Consider the following 17,183-nt stretch of genomic DNA (forward strand, 5'->3'; position numbering starts at 1 on the left):
TAGGGTATGTAGGAACCTCTTATATTTTTTAATATATCATATTTTGTGATCTATGTATCTTCAAAAAATACAATAAAAAATAAATGCTCATTAAAAAAATAGGGAGGGAAGCGGATGTGGCGCAAGCAGTTGAGCACCCGCCTACCACACGGGAGGTCCTGGGTTTGGTTCCCAGTACCTCCTAAGGAAGGCAAGCAAGGTGTTGAGCTGATGCGATGGGCTGGTGCAACAAAATAATGCCAGGAGATGACGCAACAAGGAGACACAACGAGGAAATACGGTGAGACACAACAAGCAGAAAGTGGAGGTGTCTCAGGTGGTTGGGCACCTCCACCCCATATGGGAGGTCCTGGGTTCGGATCCCAGAGCCTCCTAAAAAAGGAAGACAGAGAGCAGACAGCAAGTGCAAACAATGGGTGAGGGGAAAATAAAGTTAAAACATATGTAGGGGATTCCCATATGCCTCATCCCCCCCACTCCCTCCCTCACATTTTTCCACTAACATCTTTCATTCGTGTGGTACATTTGTTACCACTGATGACGCGTTGCCACTAACCACGGAGTACCGTTTACATTCCGGTTTACACTTTGTCCCGCGCAATTCTATAGGTGGTGATTTTTGAATTCCTACGGTGGGACGTGAATGGGCAGGCACGGCTGCACACACATCCAATAACCTGAGATTTGTGTGCCAACGCCACTCCCTTCCCTGCTGTTGGCCCGGGGCCTCGGCAGTCACAAGAGAAAGCGCCCGTTCTCATGGACGGAATGTTCCGGCAGGAGACACGGATGGGAAACAGCAGATAGCTCTGGCGAGCACTGGCCATCTCCACCGTCCCCCAATGCCGTCTCAATGTCCAACGCGAAAGAGGGTCTTTCATCATCCCGCATCCGGCCCCCATCTCGTCTACATAACACTCGACGTGCTGGAACTGCTGGCCTTGATTTAGGTTTCCCTTGATCTGAAGTGATTGAGTTTTAGCAGCAATGGCTGGCCGGGTGCTGGGAAGAAGGGGCCGCTGGTAGGTGGGCAAAGGCTGGGGGTGGGCGAATAAGCAGAAACTAAACCATCCATGGAAAATCTGCCCGGTTTTGTGCAGTAATTCTGCTCAGGTCTTAGCTTAGGAATGCACCTGCTGCCTGAGAAATTCCCCTGTGGAGACTATTTGTGATGTCGGCTGTGGAAGAAGCCAGAGGGTTCCTCGGTCTAGGGCAAGTTAGTTCCACTAACTAGCACAGGTCAAGTTAGTTATACTAGCTAGTACAGGTAAAAGGTTAATTACATGAGCTGGTACAGATCAGAAGTTTAATTACATCCACCAGCACATCACTCATTTAGTGACATTAGCCAGCACAGATTAGAAAGTTAATTTCAATAACCAGCACACATCTGACAGATCAGTAAGTCAATTACACTAACTCGTACAGACCAATGTTAGTTCCATTAACTAGCACAGATTACAGATCAATACGTTAATTACATGAGCTAGCACAGATCAATAAATTACATCAATAGCACAGATCAGAATTACATCAGTTAGCACAGATCAGAAAGTTAATTATATTAACTGGCATGGATCAGTAAGCTAATTACATTAACTAGCACAGATTACAGATCAATATGTTAATTACATTATCTAGCACAGAGCAGAGAGTTAATTTAACTCACACGGATCAGAAAGTCAGTTACATTAACCAGTACAGATCAAAGTCAGTAACATTAACCAGCACAGACTAGAAAGTTAAGTACAATAACCAGCACAAATCTGACAGTAAATCAATTACATTAACTAGCCAAGATTGCAGATCCATAGTTAATTACATTAGCTAGCACAGATCAATAACGAGATCAGAAAGTCAATTACATTAACCAGCACAGGTCAATAAGCTAATTACATTAACTAGCACAGAACAGTAAGTTACGTACATTAGCTAGCCTAGATCAACGTTAGTTACATTAACTAGAACAGATCACAGATCCATCAACTACATGAATTAGCTCAGATCAATAAGGTACTTACATTAACTAACGCAGATCAGTAAGTTCCATTAACTAGCCAAGATTGCAAATCAATGATTACATTAGCTAGCACAGATCTATAAATTACATGAACTCACCCAGATGAGAAAGTTCATCACATTAACTAGCACAGATCAGTCAATTACGTACATTAGCTAGCCTAGATCAGTAAGTTACTTACATGAACTCGAACAGACCCAGACGTTACTTCCATTAACTGGCACAGATCAATATTTTGGTGACATTAACTGTCAGAGATCAATCAACGGCTCGCGTCTACACCGATTTAAATTTCCCGACCGTTGTGTCTGCGGTTTGTTTGAGAAAGAATTTCACCCGGGCACAGTCAGACCCTTTTTGCCAGGAAAATAGAACTGAGTAAAACCTTCTGGAGCGCTGCTCCTAAGGGAGCTCCAAGAAAGCAAAATCCGCAGGGTTTCCACTGGATGTCAGCAAACGGCCGTACCCTGGCCCGACGGCCACCCAGGTAAGGGTTGCTGACTCGGTGTGTGAATACCAACGTGAGGCAAGGGAAAGATTAGACAGCCCCACGCCCTCCTATATGTGCTCCACATTGAGTTCTCTATTCTGCAGGGTGAAGATTGTCAACCACACCAGGGAGCCAAGAGTGCCTACAGCTGCAAGCAGGAGAATTGCATCCAGCATCCATGTGGAATCTAAGCCTCCTCTCAATATAGAGGTGGAGTGGACATCACCATCCCAGGTCCACAGGATGGAGGAACAGAGTATGGATTAGAGTGGACTTACTGATATTCTCCTATGGAACTATACTGACTAGTAATGGAAGAAACTGTAGCATTGATGTGGAGAAAGTGGCCACCGTAACTGCTGAGGGCAGGGAGAGGGAAGAAGAGATGTGATGTGGGGGCATTTTCAGCACTTGGAGTTGTCTTGGATGATATTGCAGTGACAGAGGCTGGACATTCTATGTCTTGCCATAACCCACTGAATGGACTGGGGGAGAGTGTCAACTACAATGTAAACTATTATCCATGTGGTGCAGCAGTGCTCCAAAATGTATCCACCAAATGCAGTGAATGTGCCACAACGATGACAGAGGTTGTTGATGTGGGAGGAGTGTGTGTGTGGGGGCGGTATATGGGAACCTCTTATTTTTTTAATATAACCTTTTTTTGATATGTATCTACAAAAAAATACAATTTACAAAAATGACAGGGGTGGGGAGTGGGTTATATGGGAGCCTCTTACGTTTTCCACTGCAACATTCCTCGTGACATATTAACTTTAATAATAAAAACAAAAAGTGTGGGCTGGGTTTTCAGTTGTTCCCTCCAGGCCCCGCTCAGAGCTCCTCCACCCAGCCCCTGGCCCCAGGAGGCCGAGCGCTGGACCCTGCGGCCCCTCCGCTGCCTCGGCTTCCACTCGGCCAGCCGAACCCCCTCCAGGAGGTGGGTGGGTGGGCTTGAAAGCAGGAGGCCGTGATGGGTCCCCAAGAAGACCGACCAGCCCCTGCCAACTCCCCCTTGGCATTCTGGAAGCTTCCAGGCTCACACGGGAAGTGGGTTCCTGCTACGCTCACGAGGTGACCCCAATCTTGGACCCCCCGAAGACGACTGCCTCGTAAGGAGCGCACGGTCTCTTCCTCAGCCTCCCTTTGTCTCCCCATTGGGTGGTCGCAAATTTGGTCTGGAGACCCCGATGGCCAGAGAGGAAGAGGGCAAGAGCCCGCGTACTGTTGGACTGGGGGTCAGGGGGGATTTAAGTCCCAGCTGCGACTCCCACCCCAGTAATTTATCCTCATGCCCTGAGTCAACCAACAGGGAGAAGGAGGCGAACCAGAATTTGTTCAGAGGAAATGCTTGGTCAACGAACGCAGCTCTCCTTTCTCTTTTTTGGGTCTTACAGCTCGGAGGAGACGAGCAGACCCCTGCCCCTTTGCCTGTGGTTGAAATCTTCCACCCCGACACTGCTCACGGATCGCTGGTCTTTCCCCAATTAACAGGCACGTTTCAAAGCAAAGTGAAAGAAGTCACGTGGTCTAGCAATAAAAGGATGCCAAAAGCCACGGCCAACGAAATAAAGGTTCTTTCACCTTGCTCCTAACTAGCCTAAACCTGGTTTTATTTGGGGCAGCCGCCGACCCACCTGCATTTCTCAAGTTCTTGGTGCGTCTATAGAGATACAATTGTCGATTGTCGCAGAAATTGTTGGTTAGGGATTCTAGGTAACTACCTTCACAGGGACTGCTTCATCTGGAAGGAGTGCCCTTTTGCTGAATGCCAGGGTGCTGCCTGGAGCTGCAGCAGCCATTTTGAGAACATGAGGTGAACTTTACATGTCAGGAGAGTTCAGCAGGGAGTTGGAAGGAGCCTGCCAGTCCTGGACCTCATGTTACCTGAGAAACATACTGCCACTCCTGTTTAAGGCACTGCTATTCTCAGTGTCTGTCACTAGTAACCATAAGCTATTTCTAACTGATACAAGTAAGATACATGGTCAGTAACCCTAAAGCATGGGTAACAAATGAACCGTTTCAGATTGACAATTTCTCAAGAGCAGAGACTGAATGCTGTCTTCTGTTACCGGAGAAGAGTAGGTACAAATGCTTTTGCCCATACTTTGTAGGGCTGTTCATATAGACAATTATATTCCAAATATGATTTAACATTGATCGGTAAAAAAAAAAAATCAGCAACTGGCACCATGGTAATTCCTGGGTTTTAGAAGAGGAGGGGGCAAAACTGGGTATCCATTGGGAGCCTCTTATTTCAGAGATGGGGGCACTGAGGCCAACCCCTGTTCCCAGGGGATGGTTTTCCTAAAAGGGAAACAAGATTAGAATCAGCATACAATGGATTTTCATTATTCACAGTAATTCTGTTCTATAAAGTTGCAGCAAACACTGGATTAGCAGACCCCCACCCACCACTGCTTCTGGGTGGAAATACAGGGTGACCTTGCCGTGAGCCTCTGGTGATAATATTTGCATCATCTGATCAATACATCGCCTCCCGTTGTGTGTTTTTGTTTGAAGACGCCTATTCGTTTATAGTGTTGATTCTTCAGCATTGCCCGATCGCCCTACAATTCGGGCCGGAAGGAAGCTAACGCACGTATTTTTCCCCGCAAGGTGCGTTCCCAGCCGTCTTGCACTTGGGAACTAGGGCAAAATGTCCCGCATAAAGCGCAACAGCTTGAAACAACAGCACTAGACAGACCGCGAAAAGGATCCCTGCTGACATCACGAGAGCTGAAACGAGAAGGCAGAGGGTCTCCTTGTTGGAGCTCAGCCGGGGCCCAAATTTTTCACCATTTTGCAGACGTCCCGTGCATGACACTCATAATAACATACAAAAGTGCTTTTTGGGAAAGCACGTGTACAGGAGACTCAGATTTTTCGCCGCTGCAAGGACCAACCGATTCCAGCAGCCGGTGACACCGGGAGGCCGCGCTGTCGCGCATCAGCCTGCCTGTTCTCTCCTGGGTCCCCGCTCACTGGCCTGGGGTCTGGGGGCGGCTGTCGCCCCCATCCTCGCTGCAGGAGCACACCGGGAAGGTCCCGCAGCACGGCTGCAGCCACGGCTTCCAGAGGATGTTGCCGATGGAAAACTGCTGGGGCACCCGCGGCAGCGTCTGCAGGTGCGCCGCCACGGCCTCGTCCACCCGCGCCAGGACAGCGCCCAGCAGCGGCTCAGACTCGGGGCTCAGGGGCCGCGCCTCCGAAGGGTCCCTGGAGAGGTCGAAGAGCAGCGGGGGGCTGTGGTGGGTCACGCCTTCCCCAGAGCAGGGGCAGATTCCGCGGCCGTAGCAGGCTCCAGCTCCCTCGGGATGGAAGCGCGGGGTCGCGTAATGGACCTTCCAGAGCCGCCCGCCTGGAGGAAACAAGAAAACAGTCAGAGGAAAGCTGCCCCGTTGTCAGCGCGTCCTTACTGCAGAGCCACCACCAGGATACAATGTTACGCGGCCAAGGGGAAAGAGGATACAAGTTTACTTGTACAACTAAAATCCTTAACTGGGAAGCGGATTTGGCACAACGGATAGGCCCGGTTCAGACCCCGGGCCTCCTTGACCCGTGTGGAGCTGGCCCATGTGCAGTGCTGATGCGCGCAAGGAGTGCCGTGCCACGCAGGGGTGTCCCCCGCGTAGGGGAGCCCCACGTGCAAGGAGTGCGCCCCGGAAGGAGAGCCACCCAGCATGAAAGAAAGTGCAGCCTGCCCAGGAATGGTGCCTCACACATGGAGAGCTGACACAACAAGATGACGCAACAAAAAGAAACACAGATTCCCGTGCCGCTGACAACAAAAGAAGTGAACAAAGAAGATGCAGCAAATAGACACAGAGAACAGACAACCACGAGGGAGGGGGGGAGGGGGGAAGGGGGAGGGGGGAGGGGGGAGGGGGGAGGGGGGAGAGAAGTAAATAAGTAAATAAATAAATAAATCTTAAAAAAAAAAAGCAACCTTAACTGTTTCGAATTACTGGGTGCATCTATTTCCATAAGCTGTGCTAGAAGCAGAGAGAAGAAAAGGAACTCTTCCCAAACTGTCCCAGGACTAGAATCATTGTTTTTTTTTGTTTTGTTTTGTTTTTTTTAGCACTGAATAAAGCATTTATTTTACTTAGTGTTCAAAAGTAATCAACATAGTGATGTGGGAGGAGTGGGTGGGGTGGGGTATGGGGTATATGGGAACCTCTTCTGTTTTTCAATGGAACATTTTTTGTGATCTATGTATCTTAAAAAAAAGACAATTTAAAAATTTTTTAAAAAGTGTTTTCCCAATTCAGTAAGCAAAGTCTGAGTTTTAACACTGATTGCAAGTCAACATAAGTACACGACGGTGAGTAAAACATGTATTTTACTTTGTTGTCAAAACCCATCAAGATAGTGATGTGGAAGAGTAGGTGGGGTGGGGGTAGGGGTATATGGGAACCTTATATTTTTTAATGTAACATGTTTTGTGATCTATGTATCTTTGAAAAAAAAGACAATTAAAAAATGAAAAAATAAGATAGTTGTCTTCCCAATTCACTAAGCGAAGTCTGTTTTAACACTGATTGCAAGTCAACCTAAGTGCACAGCCATGAATAAAACATGTATTTTACTTTGTTTTCAAAACTCATCAAGATAGCGTTGTGGAATGGATGGAAACAAGGTAAATATGGGGGCAAGAGAGGAGTTCTGTGAGAGTACATGAGGATGAATATAAAACATGTAATATTACACCAAAAACATATAGGGGACGACAGACTAATAATGAAAACCATAAGGCAAAACATAGGATAACTAAAAAATTTAGAAAACTGTACAACCTAAAGTATGGACCACATAGTAAGCACAGATGTCACCTTGCTTGAAAGCTATTGTCTCAGAATCTCTACATCAGTTTCAGGAAATATGATATGAATAAGTTAAAAGATTATTGCTGTGGAAGGGAAAAGGTTTTATGGTGGATATGGGGAAGTACTGTATATTGTATATTTGAATTTCGGTGATCTAAGACTCTTGTGAAGCTGACATTATGTTGGGATTCACTTTACAGGAAGTTTTGGATCACAGAGTGGTTCAACAATGGCAGCGGAGGAATACTGATACAGGATGTTATTGACAGGATATATATGGCTGACAGGGAGTTAAACAGGGCATATGCCCAGGGTATATAGTAATGTCTAGATATACTCATAGTGGAAACAATTAAAAACAATAGCTGGGGGGGGGGTACTGGGCCCCTGGCTGGGGGGTCACTGTTGTGGACCCTGGGGGAGCAGCGGCAGTCCCCCAGGTGCAACGGCAAGAACCAAGAAGGAAGGAGGGCCCAACAGTGGGCTCCTGATACTAATGGCTATGCTTTTGAGCCTATACGCCTCCAATAAGAATAAGGCCTAGAGTAGCACTGTGCCTGGGAGTTTCCTCCTGACAGCCTTCATGTTACTCAAATGTGGCCACTCTCACAGCCAAACTCAGCATGTAGATGCAGTGCATTCCCCCCAGCGTGGGACATGACACCCGGGGATGAGCCTCCCTGGCAACGAGGGATCACTACCACATACCAGCTGAAGATGCAATTAGAAAAGGACCTTGAATTAAAGGTTCAACACGGATCAGCAGAATATCCCTGTCTACATATAATAACATGACTTCAAAATGCTGTTTGACCTAATGTAAGGGGGAAATGGAAAGGAGAAATGAGAATATAAGGCTGTGAGTCTCTAAAAAAGAGTCTGGAGTTTGTCAGAAGGAATGCCCTTATGCACAAATGAGCAGAGTCTGAGAGACAGATAAAGTAGATACAATCCCAGGTATTGGTTCTTTTGAGGAATAAAGAGACCCACGGGTTCTATGATCATGGCAGATGGGGTTCACTGCCATGGCAGATGGCCCTTCTTTGGAGCTGGTGTTTCTGCATGATGGAATTGGACTCAGAGGGGATCTCTCTTCACAAGACTTGCATGCTACTTTAATGGAATTGTAGTTGGTGCTGGGGTTTTAGATATATTTAGGGGATTTGAATCTCTGGACTGATAATATGACACCCAGGCCCAGAGACTCAACAGACTTCAGCTCCTACACTTTGATTTATTGGACTTACCCCACTCAGCTAACATCGAGTTGAAGACGATCAACCACCACATCATGGAGCCTAGAGTGTCTACAACTGGAAGCAGGAGGAGTGCATCCAGCATCCATGTGGAATCTAAGCCCCCACTTGACATAGATGTGCAATGGACACAACCAATCCAATGTCCACAGAGAAAATGTGGAATGGGTGTGGGAAGGGTGGCCATGGTGGCAGCTGGGTTTGGGGAACGGGAGGAAGAGATGAGATGTGGAGGCGTTTTCGGGACGAGGAGTTGTCCTGGGTGGTGCTTCATGGACAATTATGGGACATTGTAGATCCTCCTGGGGCCCACTGGATGGAGCATGGGAGAGTCTGGGCTATGATGTGGACCACTGACTATGGGGTGCAGTGATACTCAGAGATGTACTTATCAGGTGCAATGGATGTGTCACGATGATGGGAGAGAGTGTTGCTGTGGGGGGAGTGGGGGGTGGGGGCGGTGGGGTTGAATGGGACTTCATATTTTTTGAATGTAATTTTTAAAAATAAATAATTTAATTAAAAAAATAAAAAATAAAAAAAATTTTAAAAAATTAAAAAAAAAAGATAGCGTTTTCACAGTTCATTCAGAGAGTTCCGTCTTTCTTTTTCTCCACCAGCATCAGAGCTTACTTTCATGTGCAGAATTTCTTTAAAACTTTTTTACCTGCTTTCTATATGTTGCTGAAAACTGTTGGCAAACACTTTCCTTTTTTTTAAATTAAAGTTAATAGATCACACAGAACATTGCATTAAAAAAACATAACAGGTTCCCATGTAACTCCCTCTGCACCCCTCACTGCCATCATTTTTTAATTGTATTTTTTTGAAGATACATATATCACAAAAATGTTACATTAAAAAAAAAAAAGGTTCCCGTATACCCCCCACCTCCCACCCCGCTCCTCCCACACCGACGACCTCCCCCATCTGGTAAACACTGTCTTGATAACTAACAAGCATCGATTAAAATCAACTAGAATCTATTGCCTTTCAATAACAAAGCCGTAACTTTCTCCCTTTGCCTAAATCCGTAAGGAATCATTTGGTCACTAGCTCAATTGTCCCCACAAACCCCACTCTTATAGCACCAAAGCTGACTGCTCTTCAGCAATCGTTAGCGGATACTTTGTGCATTTATTTGACTGCCTCTCAAACTTTGTAGCCCTCCTTAAAAATCACTGATTTTTTAGATAGTTCTTACCATTTAACCCCCAGAGCAGGGAGTGGGTCTTAGTTTTCCCATCTGTGAAATAAAAGGGTCTCAATGCATGTCCAATAATGAGCCTTCTTCTTAGAAAACTTGGGGACTATTGTGGCGCTGATTACCAAAATTTTTTTTACCAATCAACATTTTTTTTTGAGATATTGGGGGGGGGCGGAGTTTAATTGAACCTGGGACCTCGTATGTGGGAAGCTGGCACTCAGCAACTGAGCCACACGGGTTCCCTGAGTTGGTTTTTCCATTGGTTTGCTTGTTTGTTTTCAGGAGGCACCGGGAACTGAACCTGGGACCTCCCGTGTGGGAAGCGGGTGCTCAACTGCTTGCGTCCCATCCACTCCACCCTATGGATATCGAAGTAAACTCGGAATTTCACTGCCAATCGGAACAGCCTTGAAAAGGGGCAGGAAAATGTGTTCTCAGTTAACAGGGGAAAGAACAGATTTGCTGTCTGCCCTGGAGGAAATGTCAGACGAAAATGGTTCATTCATTCCCAAAGAGAGTCTACAGCTACAAGCAGGAGAACTGCACTGATCATCCATGTGGGATCTAAGCCCCTCTTGATGTAGAGGTGGAATGGACATCACCATCCCAGGGTCCACAGGATGGAGGGATAAAACATGGATCAGAGTGGACTTACTGATACTCTACTACAGAGCTATTGTGACTAGTAATGGAAGAAATTGTAGCCTTGACGTGGAGACAGTGGCCACAGTAGCTGCTGAGGGCAGGGAGAGGGAAGAAGAGATGTGATGTGGGGGCATTTTTAGGACTTGGAGTTGTCCTGGGTGGTGCTGCAGGGACAGACGCTGGACACTGTGTGTCCTGCCATGGCCCACTGGGTGGACTGGGGGAGAATGTCAACTACAATGTAAACCCCTATCCATGTGGTGCAGCAGTGCTCCAAAATGTATTCACCAAATGCAATGAATGTCCCACAATAATGTAAGAGGTTGTTGATGTGGGAGGAGTGGGGTGGGGTGGTGTGGGGTGTATATGGGAACCTCGTATTTTTTAAGGTAACTTTTTTGTGATCGATGTATCTTTAAAAATAAGGCAACTAAATGAAAAAATTTTAAATGCAATTAGAGTTGAGAAAATGAAAGTTAACAAAATTTTAAAAATAAAAGACAGCTGAATGTTTTCCTACTTAAACAGAATTAGGGTGACTTTTAAAATTTCATAAACAGGCTTTTATAAACAGAAATAAATGTAATATTTTCAATAGCAGGACTGGCAAAGGTTTTGGTAGGTCCTCGCAGCTGATCAAGCCAGCTGAGGGGCGCAACCTGGCAGGTGTCGGCCCATTGGTAGAGAGGACCTTTGAATGTGCTATTATCAGCCAGAGTGGATGCATTTGTGAGCAGACCTTCAAAGATTCTATTTCCATGTGGCCAGACTGAATCAGGGTGTGCCAAATCCACAGGCCTGGAGGTTTATAAGGCAGGGGAAATGTGGACACAATACAATCTGAAGCGAAAAGAGAGGAAGAGCCAGAGGTCAGGGAAGACCTCAGCAGCAAGTATGAGGAGAGAAAGCGTGCCATGTTGGGAGAATGCCGGAATGTTCCATTCTCCTGGAGAAAGCGAGCTCTGCTGACTCCTTGACCCTGCGCCTCCAAAACTGCGATGCAATGAATTTTCTTGGTTTAAGCTGGCCCCTGGCGTGCTACTTGTCAAAGCAGCGCCTGCAAACCGAGACACATGAGCAAGCACAGGGGAACCATCCTCTCTGAGATGGGAGGGGCTCTCGCCAGCTCTGCCCGTGCGGGAAAGGGACGTGTGCCCCCTGGGGCGGGAGCCAGTACTCACTGTCCTTCTGATGCCACCTCACCGCATGCAGGGAATTCCCACAGTAGTGGAACAGAAACTCGTGGGCAGAGCGCTCCGAGGCTCCCTGCAGCAACGGCACCAGGCTACGCCCGTCGATCACCCTGATGAGGGGAAGAGAAGAGCAAGGGGTCAAGTCGGTCACGGGCGGGTCGCCGCTCGACGTAAAACCGCAAGAGTTGCCAGAAACCCGTCCCGACACACACTGTTGCTAAACTCCAGCCGACCCCACGTGCCCGACTCATGAGCTCGTCTGTTTCCACCGTGGCTGATTCCAACTCCTGCCGCCATGTGGGCAAAGAAGTCAGGTCCAAGTGGCCTCTGAGGGCGGCATTTCTTCTAAACAGCTTTTAATTCCTCAAAGTACTCCATCTGGACTTGATGCAGAAATAATGGAGTAGCTTTCCTGAAAGCTCCTCTTAGCCTCCCGGTTTCTTAAATACATCCTAATGTAGGAAAATGCTTTTGGGGAGTGAGGGTCAGAACTGGACACACTGCATTATTTGACGCCTTAAGCGGAAGAACCAAATTGTTGACAGAATGCCAGCTTCTATCATCCTCTCTTGGTAATGTGCTGAAATGGGGGCGATAAATCATTTTCAAGTCCTATTTTCAGAGCCTCTCGTGCATACTGGGAGAATTCCATCTCAGGACATTATAGGATGGTGGTGTTTTTTTTTAAAGATTTATTTATTTATTTTTAAAATTTATTTCTCTCCCTTTTTCCCTGCCCCGCCCCAGTTTTCTGTTCTCTGTGTCCGTTTGCTGCGTGTTCTTTCTTTGTCCACTTCTGTTGTTGCCGGCAGCACGGGAATCTGTGTTTCTTTTTGTTGCGTCATCTTGTTGTGTCAGCTCTCCATATGTGTGGCGCCATTCCTGCACTTTCTTTCCTGCACAAGGAGAGCCGCCCAGCACGAAAGAAAGTGCAGCCTGCCCAGGAATGGCGCCGCACACACGGAGAGCTGACACAGCAAGATGACGCAACAAAAAAAGGGACGCAGGTTCCCAGTGCCGCCTGATAATGCAAGCGGAGGCAGAAGGACACACAGCAAATGGACACAGAGAGCAGACAATGGGGGGAAGGGGAGAGAAAGAAATAAAAATAAATCTTAAAAAAACAAAACAAAAGAGGTTCCCATATACCCCACTCCCCACCCCCATCATTTTTTATTGTATTTTTTTGAAAATACATACATCACAAAAAATGTTACATTAAAAAATATAAGAGGGCCCCACCGCCCCACTCCTCCCACATCAACAACCTCTTTCATCACCGTGGCACGTTCACTGCATTGGGTGAAGACATTCTGGAGCACGGCTGCACCACACGGATTAGCGTTTACATCGTAGTTTCATTAGAGTGGAGAGTTTTAAAAACATTCTCATGTATAAAAGAACGAAAGGACAACCCTCAGGAATGAGGGGCCTGACAGGCTTATCAAAGGCGTACCTGTCCTGGGGCACCTGGCCGCCTCCCAGCTGGACCACGGTTGGAAAAACGTCCATCAGGCTCGTGGGCTCGTCGCTCACCCGGCCGGCAGGTAGCATCCCAGGCCACCGGAATATTCCAGGGACGCGGATTCCGCCTTCCCAGCCACCCATGCCTTTGCCACCTACGAGTCAATGACCTTGTCAGGATGCCCCAGGAAATCGAAAGTTAATGGATAGGAGGTTTGCAAACATCTACGTGCAAAGCGGTGGATGGTGTTTTCCCAAAGCGACCGCAGCGGTATTTGCAGGCCCACGTGCTTTCCAGAGCCGTGCCGCACCCTCGCCAGGTGCTGGCATCCATTTCCCGCGCTTGAAATTCAGCAGGAAGTTGTGCGTGATTTCTGAGCTAGGATGGAAAAGCTGGCAGCCAGGTAAGGAAGCCGAGCTGCGCAAAGTGGCCACATGTGGGGCAGCGGGCTGAGAGCCTCAGCTACCGGGGTCTCTCCAGTTGGCAGCCGGCATCGCCCTCAAGCACATTCGCAAGTGACTCTTTGACTCCTTCTAGCCCTGGCTCTTAAGCTGCCACGGTTGATGATGAGCAGAGAAGAAATGACTCTGCTGAGAACAGCCCAGATTGCAGACTGGCGAGCAAAACGTGCATTGTTGTTCTGAGAGGCTTAGTTTCTAAGCTTTGGGGTCGTTTGTTACACCGCCCTGGATAACTGTATGCACACACACGCACCCCATCTCAAATTGCGTCAATGCGGAACACTAAAACTTGCTGAATGGAATATCCCTTATTTCCATTAGGCTGAGTTAGGTCTAGCCACGTGTGTGATGGTTTGAGGCTGTAGGGGCCCCAGAAAACTGTGTTCTTAGAGTTAATCCAGTCCTGTGGGTGTGGAGCCTTAAGTAAGATCTTTTGGGGAGTAGGATCTTAATTCCAGTGAAGATCTGAATGGGTCTAACTCCTCTTACTGGAGTCCTTTATAAGAGAATGAAGTTCAGGCAGAGAGAGAGAAAACCACAGGAGCAAGAAACTGAAAGCAAGAAAACCTGGAAGAGAAGGGAGAGCCCAGCAGATACACCATGTGCCTTGCCATATGACACAGGCGCCCAGGATCACTGCGGCCACTCTTCAGGGAGTAGGGATTACCTGACAATGCCCTGATCTGGACATTTTCATGGCCTCGGAACTGTAAGTTTGTACGCTCATCAATTCCCATTGAAAAAGCCGCTCCAGTGCTGGTATACCGCTTTGAGCGCCTTAGCAAATAGAATGCCATGCCAACACAGCTAGTGAAATAAGGATCCTGAAAGCTCCTGGGAAAAGGTATAAACATTACTCTTTGAGGCAAAGAAACTGCTTTCAATGTCACTGCCACATTTTAACATCTTTTAAGAACGAGTTCCAGGTTTGGGCCTTGATGGCTCAGAGTGGAATGGCGACTCTAAAAGAGCAGGTTCTACACACACCATTGCTTGGTTTTAGACCCTAAAAATTATGAGAGTGTAGCAGTTATCAATGCTGCGTAACAATCCACCCAGCTTAAAATAACCATTTTATTGGTGCACAGTTCTTTGGGCCAGTGAGGAGCTGGACTCAGCTAGGTGGACCTTCTCCTGGTCTCACCTGCAGCCAATAATTCTCAGGGTGCCAAAAGCTGGCTGGGTCTGCCAGGGCTGTCAGTCCAGGGAGCCTCACCCAGGCGAGCTCATCTGCTGCATTTGGTCGGATTTCCTTCACGGCGGGGATTTGCAACAAGAGAAGGCAGGCCCTAGAGCACAGGTCCCTGCCTGTGACACAGTTACTACCGTCCTGATATCCAAAGCCAGTGGCACGTCCAAGCCACTAAAACCAGGGGGTCCATGAACTGACCTGCTGATTCCCACTTGCTGCTTTGTCTACAACAGCAGGTACTCAAGAAATCCTGGCTGAATGGGTGGACCCTTTTTTACTTTCGGATGCTTCGTCGGGGATTAGGGCAGATGGAAATGAGTTTATGAATACCCAAAAGAGAAAGATTATGTTTTTTTTTTTTTTTTTAAAGGTGGTACCAGGGATTGAACTTGGGACCTCGTACATGGGCAGCAGGTGCTCAACCGCTGCACTCCCCAGATTATGTTTCGGAACTAGTTTATTCCTGGGGGGGTGAGACCCTTTGACTGCATCCAATTCAGCTGAGGGGACTTTGATTAGATTACTTGATAAGGTCCACCAAGGGCTTTGGATTGGATGATGCCAGGGAGGCAAGGCTCACATTGAGTCCCTGTTCCCTTGCTGATATACATGGAAACAGAGAGAGAGATGGAGAGGAAAAGGGAGCTGCAATATTCTATTATTCCTGCTGTGTAAGAGAGAGGATTGCAGGAAAACAGAAGCCCCCAGTGGTTCAAAGAGCTAGGCTCAGGGAGACCTAACCCACATGCTTGATAGCTTGCAGCTGAATGTGGGAAGAGAGCAGAGCAGCCGAGACTGAGACAGGAAAGGGAAAAGCTCTCTGCCTGGCCGCTGACAGCTGAGCTCTGGGAGCCGGACTTGGCAGAGATCGGCCACCATCTTGCTTCACCAAATGGAACCACCAGGCGCTGACTTTGGGGAGAAAGCCCCTCTTACGGTGCCTCGATTTGGACATGGTACGGCCTCAGAACCCTAAGTTTCTATAAATTCCCTTTAGAAAAGCCAACCCATTTCTGGTAACTTGGCCTGGCGGCCCTTTGGCAAACGAAAACAGGGATGTTTGTTCCACTGATCATGTCCCCGCGCTTTCACCGCCAATATCCTTTGGCCTTACCTTTATATATTCCGTTCCACCCGCCGAGCTGCCCCTGCTCATCCCGGGCCTCCAAATGTCCTCCGTGATCAGAGGTGAAATAGGTGAAGGTTGTGTTCTTCAAACCATTTTCTTCAACCGCTTTAAGAATTTCACCTTACCAAAAAAAAAAGGAACGTTTCAGGACAAAGAAAGAAAACAAAATGAGCAGATTCCATTCAACTTGCCTTTTCTGTATATGGTGCCTCTGGGTAGAAAGTCATTAAAAGGGATGACATCCAAGGTTGATTGTAAATTTTTGGAAATGAATGGAAATGGTGAAAGCACATGATAGTGTTTGTGATCAGAAGAGCTATTACATAGGTATGACAGTGGCTGAAAGGGAAAGTCTAATATCACAAGGAAAGCTAAAAGCGAAATAGGACTGTACCGCACAGCGAGCCAGCCCTCTTGTGAAAAATGAGTGTGGTTAATAGTGCCTATTTAAGAATGTTCTTCTCTGAAACAGAACAAATGTCTGTTAATGGTACAAGATGTTAATATCCGGGTAATATTTGCACAAAAATACAAGCAATGCAAATGACGGACAGTAATGTATGGTAATATATTAAAAATCTTGCACCAATGATAAAAAAAGGAAAGATGCTAAGTGAAAGAAACTAGAGGAAAGTTACTACATATTGTTTGAATTCATCTGTACAAAATGTGAATATAAATAAATGATAGGCAGAGAAAGAGATTAGCAGTGATGTAGGGCAGGAGAAGGATAGATTGAGCGGCAACTGCTAAGGAGTAGTTCTGTTTTTGTTTTTATTAGTAGTAGTATTAGAGTAATGAAAATGTTCTCATGCTGATTGAATGATGAATGCATGACTCTCTGATTATACCCAATGCCACTGATCGTACACTTTGGATGGATGATATGGTTTACGAACACGTTTCAATAATTTTTTTTAAAAAGAGATTCCATCATTATGACCACAAAATGTTAAGCTGAATCAAAGTGCTCGAATACCTCAAAGTTTCTAAGAAAGATATTACCAATACAGGAAACAGGAAAACCTCCAAAAGTGTCGTGCTTTACACAAAGCCTGTCTGTGTGTTTTGCGTGTCTCTAGTAAGTGCACTGAGGAAGGGGGAGGGTGGAAGTGGTGAAAGCAGTTCAGAGAGACCTCTGTCTATCAAGAAACCCAAGGCCAGCAGCTCCCGTGGATTTTGGTCTTTGAGGTTCCCATGAGGCAACTGCCTCATCCCCAGAGAACAGAGGGCCGTCTAGCCCTCAAAATGCAGATCTTTAATCAGGTCCACCCTCCTATTATTTTGCGGCTA

At 46.9% G+C, this 17,183-nt stretch overlaps 1 protein-coding gene across 5 annotated transcripts in view; it reads right to left on the reverse strand.

Annotated features, from left to right (window-relative positions):
• Positions 1 to 1,289: 1,289 nt before the first annotated feature.
• Positions 1,290 to 17,183, reverse strand: part of LOC101433925 (arylsulfatase D) — a 31,124-nt gene continuing 15,230 nt past the window's right edge. For all 5 annotated transcript variants that reach the window (XM_058291610.2, XM_071212933.1, XM_058291609.2 and 2 more), the window contains exons 7-10: positions 15,876 to 16,010; positions 13,100 to 13,262; positions 11,632 to 11,753; positions 1,290 to 5,874 (exon numbers count right to left, since the gene is read on the reverse strand). In XM_058291610.2, coding sequence (XP_058147593.1) covers positions 5,495 to 5,874; positions 11,632 to 11,753; positions 13,100 to 13,262; positions 15,876 to 16,010 — 800 coding nt within the window. In that variant the 3' untranslated portion in view covers positions 1,290 to 5,494. The remainder of the gene's footprint in view (positions 5,875 to 11,631; positions 11,754 to 13,099; positions 13,263 to 15,875; positions 16,011 to 17,183) is intronic.

Source organism: Dasypus novemcinctus, chromosome X, assembly GCF_030445035.2.
Source record: "Dasypus novemcinctus isolate mDasNov1 chromosome X, mDasNov1.1.hap2, whole genome shotgun sequence".
Lineage (NCBI taxonomy): Eukaryota > Metazoa > Chordata > Mammalia > Cingulata > Dasypodidae > Dasypus > Dasypus novemcinctus.